This window comes from Heteronotia binoei, chromosome 14, assembly GCF_032191835.1.
Source record: "Heteronotia binoei isolate CCM8104 ecotype False Entrance Well chromosome 14, APGP_CSIRO_Hbin_v1, whole genome shotgun sequence".
NCBI classification, from domain to species: domain Eukaryota; kingdom Metazoa; phylum Chordata; class Lepidosauria; order Squamata; family Gekkonidae; genus Heteronotia; species Heteronotia binoei.
The window spans coordinates 46,620,973-46,633,756 of NC_083236.1; the positions used below are offsets into that span (position 1 = coordinate 46,620,973).

Genomic DNA, 12,784 nt, shown 5'->3' on the forward strand with positions numbered 1-12,784 from the left:
ACTCCACAGCTTAGAGGGAGTATTGTCCTTGACATATAGAATTGTTTTTAAAGCAAAGTTTTTGTCCAACATAGAGTTGATGTGGAAAGGTTTGCTGCTCAATTTCTGCCAAAAGTAGAGGTGCAGGGAGAATGAATAGACAGCAACCCTATCTTGAAGGTCTGTGAGGTGAGTAGTCCATATAAGAATTACTAGGACAGTGGTCTGAGTTGCCTTCCTGCTATGACAAGGCTAGCCAAAACATAAGAAGAATAAGATGTCTTTGAGTCACAACCAACTAATGGCAATCCCATCTCCAGAGCGTTTCAGGGAAGAAAGAAGCAGAGGTGGTTTGCCATTGCCTTTCTCCGCATAGCAACTCCAGTCTTCCTTGGTGGTTTCTTTTCCAAATACTAAGCATGGCTGACCCTGTTTAGCTTCCAAGCCCCTTACCGACTCCACCTACTCTCCCTGGAGCAACTGGCTCAGAAAACCTACATGCAGTGGGGCTGGCCCAACAGCATCATCTGAGAAGAACCCTGCTTTATCAGCCCAGTGGTTCTTCTAGTCCAGCATCCTGTTTCACACAGTGGCCAATCAGTTGCCCTGAAAGGCTAACAAACATGGTATAGAGCCCAAGGCCTTCCCTGACATTGCCTCGTAGTATTGGGATTCAGTGGTTTACTGCTTCTGATGTGGAGGTTCCCTTTAGTAACCATGACTAGTAACTATTGATAGTATGGTCATCCATGAATCTGTCCAATCTCCTGCTGGCAGGGCCGGTGCTACCATTAGGCAGAAAAGGCAAGTGCCTAAAATGCCACCTGCTGGCCAGGGCGCTCCATGCACTTCCCTCTTTGCCTAGGTCACCTGGCCCCACTCAGCTTTCCCGCAATGTGGGGGGGGGTGGCTTTCCTGTGCCACAGGAAGGTTGAGCGGGGCGACATTTGCTCTTGAGGAGCCCATTGTGCAAATGAGGCCAGCATTTGGGCCGGCGCTTGGGGCCCTCCCCCACTGGGGGGCGGGGCCTTGCCCGGGGGTGGCAAAACCCCCAGCACTGGCCCTGCCTTCTGGAAGCATTTCCCACTAGACTTTATCACTGGAGGAGGAGGAGAACCATGTGCAGCAGGCTTATGCAAGGCTGCAACTTGGCCCTGTCTGGAGGAAAAGAAACCTGATTTTTGTTGGGTGGATGCATGTGGGGATTTCCTTGTTTCGTGATGCCTGCTATGCAGTTCCCAACAAAGTGCTGCTCCATCTGGCCATTCCACACGTGCGTCGATTAAACTGTGCATTTGTTTTGCTTGTAGGAAACTATGTAGAACTGCTGCCCAGCAATGCCTTCAATTTCTGGATGATCCCATCAGTGGGGCACCTGGCGTTAGCCTTTCTTCAAGGTTCCTTTGCATTCAGCGGCTGGAACTTCTTAAATTATGTAACAGAAGAATTAGTTGATCCTCGCAGGCAAGTATTCCCAGTCTGGCCTGGGTTTGGAGAGAGACCCATCACATTCTCTGGCCACATGGCATCTGAAATGCAGTCCGGAGGGGGGGGGGTGTGCGTGGAATAGCTGTCATCTGCTAATGCAAACCCCAAATTCTGGGAGCAGAACCCACTTGGCAAAGTAGGCACATTTGAAATTTAAATTGCTTATATTTTGTTTGGTTGGAAATGTGGGTTTTATTTAAAGGCAATTTTCCAGCCTCCCCTGCTGACACTGAGAAAAGAATGTAGGGGTCTGAAAAACTGGAGGGATCAGTAGATGTAGAGAGAGGCAGAAAGGTAATGGAGGGGTGTTACTGAAGAGGCAATAAATGGGGAAAGAATGGCTAATGTTGAAATGTCAGAATCTCCATACAAAAAAGATATATGCATTCAAAACTCCAGGGGTGTCGAACTCATTGGTTATGAGGGCTGGATCTGACATAAATGAGACTTTGTCGGGCTGGGCCCTGTGTGTCATAAAATGTATTGCCAAGTAGCTGAGATGCAAACTTTATAAAGGAGACAAACACAATAAATTTTTTAACTTTAAAAAAAATGCTTAAAGCATTAGCACTCATTGGTCCTAAAGGTGCTTTCTTTGCATCTCTCCCATGGGATTCAGGGAATGGGGCAAAGGAAGCTCTGGCTCTTTCCTTCCTTCCTCAGGGGACCAGGAGGGGGAGGAGGCTTAGCCAATAAAAGGAAGAGAGGCTTGGCTCAGAAACTCTGCTGTGTGATTGAGAGAGCCTAACTAATCAAGCTCTGCCTATCTCCACTTCCTCCCCAAGGGAGGAGCCTCAGCCAATGGAGAAAACAGATTTTTCTCCGTAACTCCTGTGCAATTGAGCAAGCTTTGCAAAGCAAGCTGTGATGCAGAAGGAAGCAAGAGAGTGGGAGAAGGAAGATGACAATCAGTTGCTTGGGGACCTGACAGGAGCCCTCTGGGGGCCTGATTTGACCTCTGGACCACATTTTGACACCCTGTTCTATATAGTATCAGTCCTAGAATATTATGCACTTGTGAAACGACTTTATACTGAATCAGACCTTTGGTCTGTCTTGCTCAGTATTGTTTCCTTGGACTGGCAATGGGATCTCTCTTCTCGAAATCCTTTCACAAGAGATCCCAAAGACTGGGTTTGGGGCCTTCTGCATGCAAAGCAGGTGCTCTGCCACTTTTGGACAGCAGTTTATGATATCCAGGAGCCCCGTGGCGCAGAGTGGTAAAGCTGCAGTACTGCACTCCAAGCTCTGCTCACGACCTGAATTCGATCCTGGCAGAAGCTGGGTTCAGATAGCCGCCTCAGGGTTGACTCAGCCTTCCGTTCTTCCACAGTCAGTAAAATGAGTACCTATTTTGCTAGGGGGTAAAGTGTAGATGACTGGGGAAGGTAATGGCAAACCACCCCATTAAGATGTCTGCCAAGAAAACATCAGAATGTGACATCATCCCATGGGTTGGCAACGACCAGTGCTTGCACCTTTACGATATCCAGTCCCACATTCCCACAGTCTGTACAGATGATAAGATCTTGTCTTGGAACTTTTTTTATATCTGCTTGTATTCATTCATGCACCCTATTGTACATGAATATTTTTTTTACTTCACATATATTTCACTTTATAATTTGCATGTATGTTTTTGTTAATGTCATGCCATACATTTTTAAGAGTACATCTTCCCAGCCACACCTATTCTTAAGCTATAGCGTGCCTCTGAATGCTTCCAAGTGAACTTCTTTGGCCCTATGTAGAAAGGAGGCAGTTTTTGCCAATTCTCACTTTCCAGTACAGACCTTCAACTCTCTCCACCATACTGTCTTCAGGAACAGCATTTTGGGGACCTTTTAGGCTGCTAAATAATGAGAGGTCAGTAAATCTCTTTCTACTGATATAAATCCCTTCCAGCAGTGCATGAAGGTTGGCAGTGGGGCCAGGAGACCCAATCCTGACCCCATTTCCTGTACCTTGCTTTCTCCCATCTGTAAATCAGTGGTTCAGTGAGCTGATTATGTGCATTGCAATCAGGACTCCACTGTCTCCAGTGATGACTGCATGTGTAACACAGACAACCTCACTTTCCTCTGCACAAACAGCACAAAATGACACTTTCCCTCCCCTAAAATGTTCACACATCATAGAGTACTTGGAAGAGAAGGGACCTCTCAAAGTTTTCCAAAACACCTTTGGAAAAAGGCAGAAGCTAGCAGATTTGTATCTTTTTTTTGCCTTCCTCCACTGACCTAAAAAAAGGCTGCGATTCAATATGTGATGTCAAGCAGAGACTTTTGGAGCCATTGGAATATTGTAAAGTTGTGTCTTCACCAGTGTTTGGGGTTTTTTTAATAATCCCGTGCCTGAGGAAATTATTGAAACAGGAAATGAAAGTTGCATAGTGTGATTCATGGGATTAATGGAAATGGACTTAGATCTATCTACTACGAATTTCGCTTGTAGACATCGTGAATGAATGCTTGACATCACATATTGAATGATACGTATTTTCAAATGTATACCTGTTCTGTCTAGTAGTATTAAAATCGTATTATTCGTTATAATTCATAGTAATCTTGAGTCACAGTAGCCTTTTTTTAGGTCAGTGATTGGTTTAAACTTTTTGTGACTTCTTAGTATTGTGTTCCCCCAGTTCTTGGCTGGGTTTGGTGCAGCAAACTGGGAGACCAGCATCAACCCACATGCATGCACACGGGCTACCAACCTCCAGGTGAGGCCTGGAGTTCTCACACAACTGATCTTCAGGATGCACAGAGTAGCTCCCACAGAGGAAACTGTATCTTGGGAAGGCTGACTCTATAGTGTCACACAAAGGTGGAATTCTAGCAGGAGCTCCTTTGCATATTAGGCCACACACCCCTGATGTAGCCAATCCTCCAAGAGCTTTTAAAAAAGAGCCTTGTAAGCTCTTGGAGGATTGGCTACATCAGGGCTGTGTGGCCTAATATGCAAAAGAACTGCTAGAATTCCACTTCTGGACAGTCACATCTCTAGCAAGCTCCTTCCCCTCTCCAAAGTGTACCCATCCTAGGACCCCAACATCTCCTAGAATTTCCCATGCTGGAAATGGAAACAATAAATCAACTCTGCTTGGGCTCACCAGAGGACTCCAGGGAAGTTGGGCTGGGTATTGCGTGGATCCCTAATTTTGATGAGTTCACCTGTTCAGGAATAGGTGGGGGAAGGAACCCCCCCCCGAGGGCATAAGTTCCACTGCTTGCATAAACCCAGTCACGGGCTTCGTCCTTACCTTTCCAGGTGGTGTTTCAAGTGAAGTTAAGAAAGAACCAATCAGGCCGCAGACTTTATTCCACCAACACTGTACTGTCTGTGCAAACACAGAGCCAGCGAGGATCTGCACATTCTGAAGGATGTGCAAATGTAAACTCTTACCGTGTCCCCCTCCCCTTCCCCGCTTTTCTTATTAGGAATCTACCTCGTGCCATATTCATATCCATCCCACTGGTGACCTTTGTGTACACATTCACAAACATCGCCTATTTCACCGCCATGTCACCACAAGAGCTCTTGTCTTCCAATGCTGTTGCGGTTGTAAGTAAAACAATTCCTGGATGCTTACAATGTGGGGTTTGTTTTTTTTTTAAATCCCTGTTTTGTGCTTTGCAGTGTATGTTTCAGTTTCTCTTACCTTCTGTTGCTTTAGACATTTGGTGAAAAGTTACTGGGCTATTTTTCCTGGGTTATGCCAGTCTCTGTGGCTCTGTCTACATTTGGAGGAATAAATGGATACCTTTTTACCTCATCAAGGTTAGACGAAGTACGATTTTTTTCCCTGAATGCTCTCTCATTTTGGAAAGGGGGGAGGGGATTGGAATTGTTTCTCTTTACTAGCTGCAATGTTTCGGGTTCCTGAACAGGATCCTGTTGCTTGTTCCTTCTAAGACACTTACTTGATAATTTGCATTTATTAGTCCTGTTGTGTCCCATCTGCAGGGGTGGAATTCTAGCAGGAGTTCCTCTGCATATTAGGCCACACACCCCTTATGTAGCCAATCTTCTAAGAGCTTACAGTAGGCCCTGTAAGAAGAGCCCTGTAAGCTCTTGGGAGGATTGGCTACATCAGGGGTGCGTGTGGCCTAATATGAAAAGGAGCTTCTGCTAGAATTCCACCCGTGCTCATCTGTATACATGTGGAACTCCGGGCAGTAGAAATGGGATTGATTAATTCTGCAATGAAGGTTCAGAGAACCGAGGATGCCAGCCTCCAGGTGGGACCTGGGGATCCCCCTGAATTACAGCTAATCTCCAGACTACAAGGATCACTTCCCCTGGAGAAAATGGATGCTTTGGAGAGTGGACTCTAGGGCACTATACCCCCACTGAGATCCTGTTCTCCCCAGTTCCACCCTCATATCTCCTGGAGCTTCCTAACCTGGCTCTGGCAACCCTATTCTCCCATCCCCCACCACCAGTGGCAGAGCTAGATTCGAATCCAGGAGAACCTTAGAAACCAACAAGGCTTGGAGGATACAGGCTTTTGAGAGACCCTATCTAATGCTTTTTTTGTAGCAGGAACTCCTTTGCATACTAGGCCACACCCCCTGATGTAGCCCATCTTCCAGGAGCTTACAGGGCTCTTAGTATGGTGATCGGGGGACAATTATCCCAGAGACAACTGCTTAATTGTGGGGTGCCTCAGGGGGCGGTGCTCTCCCCGATGTTGTTTAATATCTATATGCGCCCCCTTCCCCAGATTGTCCGGAGATATGGGCTGGGTTGCCATCAGTACGCTGATGACACCCAGCTCTATCTACTGATGGCTGGCTGGCAGGCCTCTGCCCCAGAAAATTTAGTCCTGGCATTGCAAGTCGTGGCAGGGTGGCTTAGGCTGAGACATCTGAAGCTGAATCCGACAAAGACAGAGGTCCTTTGCCTGAGTTGTGGCGGTCTGGGAAGGGAAATCCCTCTACCAGCTTTTGATGGGGTGCCATTGATATCAGCATCCAAAGTCAGAAGCTTGGGGGTGCTGCTGGAGCCCACATTGGCAATGGAGGCCCAGATAGCAGCCACTGCAAAATCCGTCTTCTTTAACCTTAGGCGGGTATGACAGTTGGTCCCCTTCCTTGAGCGCAATTGTGAGCCATGCAACGGTCACCTCGAGACTAGACTACTGCAATGCCCTCTGCATGGGGCTGCCCTTGTCTCGTATCTGTAAACTGCAGTTGGTGCAGAATGCGGCAGCCAGGCTGTTATTGGGTCTCTCTATACGGGAGCACATACAGCCAAGGCTGCGGGAATGGCACTGGCTGCCAATACTATTCCGGATTCGCTACAAGGTGCTGGTTATCACCTTTAAAGCCCTATATGGCCGAGGACCTGTCTACCTTAGGGACCGTCTCTCCCCACATGTTCCCCAGAGGTTACTCAGATCTGGAATGCAGAACTTATTGTCAATCCCCGGGCCGAGGGAGGCGAGACTGAAGGCTACCAGAGAAAGAGCCTTCTCAATTGCAGCCCCCCACTGGTGGAACCAACTTCCAGAAGAAGTAAGGGCCTTGCAGGACCTTGCTCAGTTCCACAAGGCCTGCACAACAGTCCTATTTCGACTTGCCTTTAGCTGAATTAAAGTATAAGTAGATGCCCAACATCACTGAACTTAATGAAATCAACACTAGCACCAACATTGTTGGGACCTAGCAACGGTGATCCATGCGACGGTCACCTCACGATTGGACTACTGTAACGCCCTCTACATGGGGCTGCCTCTGTGCCGGACCCGGAAGTTACAGCTAGTGCAGAACGCGGCGGCCAGGCTGTTACTTGGTCTCCCAAGATGGGAACATGTGCGGCCGGGGCTACGCGAACTGCACTGGTTACCGATTGTATACCGGGTCCAGTACAAAGTGCTGGTTATCACCTTTAAAGCCCTATATGGCCGAGGACCAGCCTACCTGAAGGACCGTCTCTCCTCGTATGAACCCCAGAGAGCACTGAGGTCAGTAGGAAAGAACAGACTGACTACCCCTGGGCCAAGACAAATTAAACTACAGAATACTCGCTCTCGGGCCTTTTCGGCCGCAGCCCCACATCTCTGGAACCAACTCCCAGAGGAGGTGCGGGCACAGGGCCTGCAAGACCACCCTTTTTAAATTAGCTTATGAATAACTGAAATCCGCCATCAACATCAACTAGAAGAGTGTCAAGGATAGCGTCAAAAATGTTTTAGTTAATTGTTTTAATTCTGGTTTTTAAGGTTAATTTAATGTTTAATTTAATGTTTTTAATGTAACTGTTTTATTGTTGGTGTACCATTGGTCACCGTATTGTTAGCCGCCCTGAGCCTGCTTCGGCAGGGGAGGGCGGGGTATAAATAAAATTTATTATTATTATTATTATTATTATTATTATAAATCGTTTTAAACTGTTTTAAAATTATCTAATTGGTATTAATTAATTGTTAAAACTTTAATTGTTTATTTGCTGTTTTATTGTTTTAGTTTGACTGTTGTGAGCCACCCTGAGCCTGCTTCAGCAGGGAGGGCGGGATAAAAATCTGAGAAATAAATAAATAAATAAGTACAGGGCCAACTGTAAGCTCCAGGAGGGTTGGTTACATCAGGGGTGTGTGGCCTAATATGCAAAGGAGTTCCTGCTACAAAAAAAGCCCTGACCTTATCTGACAAAGGGAATTTTGACTCTCAAAAACATATACCCCAGAAATATTGTTGGTCTCTAAGGTGCTGTTGGACTCGCATCTAGCTCTGCAATGCAAGTTGGTGATCTGATCAAGGTCATCCAACTGGACAGAATTAAAGCCAGTTCAAAAAAGGCAAACATGGTAAAGCTCCCCACCCCCCTCCACCAAATAACTGATCTTGAATTCAGTGTAGGGAAGAAAAGGATCATGAGTTTGGATAAGGTTGGCTGTAAATATTATAAAGCTCCTAAGTCACACGGATTTCCCCCACTGCAGCTTTCTTCAACTGTGGCCACCTTTCCCTCTGGTCATGATGCTATACTGCCCACCCCCTCAAAGCCCTGCACCTCCTTTCTTTTCCACACTGCAAAATTGGGGGGGGAGAAAAATGCAATTTTCTCGCATTCCTTTTTAGCCCTATGGATGACTGCAGGTCTAAAAGGAGCAAGAAAGAGTTGCTGGAACGTTCTGTGGCCTCTGGGATGCCTAAAGAAGAGCGTAACTGAATTTTGCACTGCTTTCTCAGCTGCCTCTAGGCATTATCTCCCATTGGGAAAAGGGAGACTGGCACAGAATCTTCTTGGGAGGGTGAGCGCTCCGACAGGCTCTGGCCACAAGAGTCAAAGTGTGGAAGGATGAAATCCAGCATGCTGATTTTAAGGAACCAGCCAGATCTTTGGCTGTCTGTCTCCAGTATGGTTATAAAGATAGAGATGGAGGTAGCAGGTGAAATGGCTTGCTACTACCATTACTTTGGGACAGGGCTGGATTAACAATTAGGCCAAGCAGGCACTGGCCTATGGGCCCCCATGTCTTTAGGGTCATGCTTCTCCCATTTCCCCCCTTCCTGCAGCCTCCCCAGCCTGCATGCACAGCCAGCAACTGAGGCGCACTTTGCCCGACTTGCCTAGTGCAGCTGATGCTGGTGTCATAGCCACGTTTGCTTCTCTCTGCCTCTCTCCCGCAGCTTTGTCAAAGGGGCTTTTGAGAAGGTGCCTGAAGGCTGCAGCAGGGACCGCAGGCAGCGGGGCGGCTGCTCCAATTCTAAGATAATTTGTGAGGGGGCCACCGAGATTTTGGCTGCCTAGGGGCCTCCACAAGGTTTAATCTGGTTCTGCTTTGGGAACTAGGTATGAGTATCTGTTCTGAAAGAAACTGGCTCACTTATTTAAGGGTATGCCCATTGGAAGTTGTAAGGCTACTGTCTACCAACAGTGCCATGTGGAATACAGTGAAGCCAAATGTAAGTGGGGGAGGAGGCCCCCCACAATGTTTTCTCAAAAAAATTCTTCAACCACAAAAGAACCCTTCCCTATCCTTGCCAAAGTTTTAAGCAATGCATGTTGGCAAGTGTGAGCCAGGAGCAAAGGGATGCATCATTTTTTGTCTTGGCAAAAGGGATCAGCGCTCCATTTTGCTGTGATGTGCTATGGCTATGAAACCAGCTCCACACAATGCAACCAAATGGGAAGAATTGACTCAGTGGTATTTTGTATTCTTGCTGTTTTGCTCACTTTGGAGTGAGTGCTTAGATGCACCATCAAATACACATTTTGCAGCAAGCAGAGCTGAATGGGGGCTACTGGGTTAGGCCAGTGGGACTTTGTTAATCTTCAGTGATATCACCAGGCAGCCAAATCTGATTGGCTTCATGACATCATTATGGGCACTGGTGTGATCCCTGACTGGTTGGAGCCTTGTATTGAAGGGCAGAGAAGAAGCCAAAATGGCAGTGGTCTGGGAAAAACACTATAAAAGTAGGGAAGCTACAGGTGCATTGTGAATTCTTTATATGCACACTTTTTCACATCAAAAATGTTTTAGGATGTAAATTCAGAGCAACTGTATTGTGAACTTCAGTTATATCAAATGAATAGGTGTGTAGCAATAAACAGGACTTTGGCAGCTTAGCTTTTCTTTGTTTTTAAACCTTGCTAATAGGTATTATTTATTTACACTTTTAAAGACCTTACAAGTTGACCTTTGCCTTTTGGTAGCCAGAAGAAAAAAGATATTCAAGGATGTAATATGTTGGATTTTTGTTCTTTTTTAGGTTATGTTTCTCCGGTGCTCGAGAAGGCCATTTACCCAGCCTGTTGGCTATGATTCATGTCAAACATTGCACACCAATTCCAGCTCTCCTGGTCTGTGTAAGTTTCACTATTTCCCTGTTAAGCAAAAGAACAGCTCCATGACACCTTAGGGAAGAGGTGGGCCAAACTTGCTTAATGTAAGAGCCACACAGAATAAAACACCTGACATCTGAGAACCGCAAGCCATGAATGTCATATGTTTGAGAGCTGCAGTTCAGGAAGGAAGGAAGACAAATAGATGGGTGGAGAGATGGAAAGAAAGCAACTTTAAATTCATTCTCCAAGCTGCCGGCTGGCTTGGAGAAATTATTTAAAGAGACAAATGCCTTCTCCAAGCTGGTTGACAGAGCAGTGGGGGCTTCAAGAGCCACATAATATGTGTGAAAGAGCCGCATGTGGCTCCCAAGCTGCAGTTTGGCCACCCTCGCCTTAAGGACTACGGCAACACAGTTATAGTTTATCTGCCTGAGACAAAGGTTAAAACGCTTGGGGCTCTTTAGCTTGGAGAAACATCGGCTGCAGGGTGACATGATAGAGGCGTACAAGATTATACATGGGATGGAGAAAGTAGAGAAAGAAGTGCTTTTCTTCCTTTCTCACAATACAAGAACTCATGGGCAGTCAATGAAATTGCTGAGCAGTCGGGTCAGAATGGATAAAAGGAAGTACTTCTTCACCCAAAGGGTGATTAACATGTGGGATTCACTGCCACAGGAGGTGGTGGTGGCTATAGGCATAGCCAGCTTTAAGAGGGGATTGGATAAAAATATGGAGCAGAGGTCCATCAGTGGCTATTAGCCACAGTATATATATGTGTGTGAGTGTGTGTGTATATGTATGTATGTATATGTGTGTGTGTGTATACCCACACCCACATATATTGGCCACTGTGTGACACAGAGTGTTGGACTGGATGGGCCATTGGCCTCATCCAACATGGCTTCTCTTATGTTCTTATGACAAAGGCCACAAAAGCTTACACTACCATAAGACAATTAGTTCAGAAAGTGCCATTGGACTCTTTTGTTGCAACAGACTAACACAACTACTCCACTGGAATTTATTAATGTCATAATACTGGTTTATAGACTGCTGCTCTCATGTTGAAGCCAACAGCCAGAACAGTCAGGTGGGTTTTAGAAAGGATTTTTGAGCAGCCTATCAGTCTCCTGTTTACAGGACCAAGCCAGAACAAGCCGAATTGATGACCAACTACAAAGAAGCATTTTTCATATTTATGGGAACCCTTCCAAAACTCTTGTCTCCTGAAGGCAACCATTAAAACAGAAGAGGCCCCATGCAAATTCTCACTGCCGCATTAGCAACACATCAAAGCAGTGAATTCCTCCTTTAGTTACATTTCTGGTTAACTGTTAAGAGTTCTCAAAATTGTACTGAATGTCCTCCACACTGTTTGGATAAAGTAAAGGTAAAGGTGGCTGTGTTCCCCACCCTCTTTGCATTATTAAGCTGCGCCTTGCCAGCGAGCTAAAGGGCTCTTGGCCTGTGGCTCTTAGCCTGGGGGCTATGTAAGGACCAGGAACCCAGATTCCTTGTGTTCCCGATAAGGTAAGTAGACTCTTCAGGCGGGGAGCCACATAAACAAACAGGGTTTAAAAGGGGACTGTATTTTTTTAAAAAGCTATCATGACGGTAGAATGCCAGCAGGGGGGTGGGGGCTTTCCAGTGTTTTGCATTGAGTGTCACAAGTATGACTATCTGCCCACAGGACAGAAGTCTTGGGTGTGTGCTTGATGCAAGGAGCTCCTGGTCCTCAGGGAACGAGTTCGTACCCTTGAGGCTGAAGTGACTGACCTGGAGAAGCAGAGACAGTCAGTTAGGCACTCACGGAAGACTCTCGGGGATGTGTTAGATGAGCCCCGCTCTGAACGTGGCAGCCCTGTTGCTGCCAGGGAGCATGAGGGTCGAGAGGGAACAGGGCACCGGGCTGAGGATAAGGGGAATGCGCCCTCAGAAGGGACCTCTTCTTCAGTTGGTGAGCGGGAATCCTTTCGCGCCAAGGAACCATCCCTGGGCAGGGAGAGAGGGGGGGTCTTGGTAGTTGGTGATTTGATCCTTAGGCAAGTAGACAGCTGGGTGGCAAAACCGCGTACTGACTGTATGGTGACTTGCCTGCCTGGTGCGAAGGTAGCGGACATTACGTGTGTAGTAGATAGGCTGATAGATAGTGCTGGGGAGGAGCCAGTGGCCATGGTGCATGTTGGCACCAACGATGTGGGGAAATGCAGTCATGAGGTCCTGGAGGAAAAATTTAGGCTGCTAGGCGGGAGACTTAAGGCCAGGACCTCCAAGGTAGCCTTCTCAGAAGTGCTACCTGTTCCACGTGCAGGGCTGGAGAGACAGGCACAAATTAGAAGTCTCAATGTGTGGATGAGACGATGGTGTAAGGAGAAAGGGTTTAAGTTTGTTAGGCACTGGGATGCTTTCTGGAACAAGTGGGAGCTGTACAAAAAAGACGGTCTCCACTTGTCCCTGGATGGAACCAGGCTGCTGGCGCTTAAAATCAAAAAGGTGGCAGAGCAGTTTTTAAACT

General features: G+C 46.7%; 1 protein-coding gene across 1 annotated transcript in view; it reads left to right on the top strand.

Moving 5' to 3' along the window:
* The window catches only part of SLC7A10 (solute carrier family 7 member 10), a 76,634-nt gene that overhangs the window by 55,613 nt on the left and 8,237 nt on the right, over positions 1 to 12,784 (top strand). The window contains exons 5-8 of the mRNA XM_060254372.1: positions 1,290 to 1,443; positions 4,908 to 5,031; positions 5,144 to 5,247; positions 10,191 to 10,287. Of these exons, the coding sequence (XP_060110355.1) occupies positions 1,290 to 1,443; positions 4,908 to 5,031; positions 5,144 to 5,247; positions 10,191 to 10,287 (479 nt within the window). The remainder of the gene's footprint in view (positions 1 to 1,289; positions 1,444 to 4,907; positions 5,032 to 5,143; positions 5,248 to 10,190; positions 10,288 to 12,784) is intronic.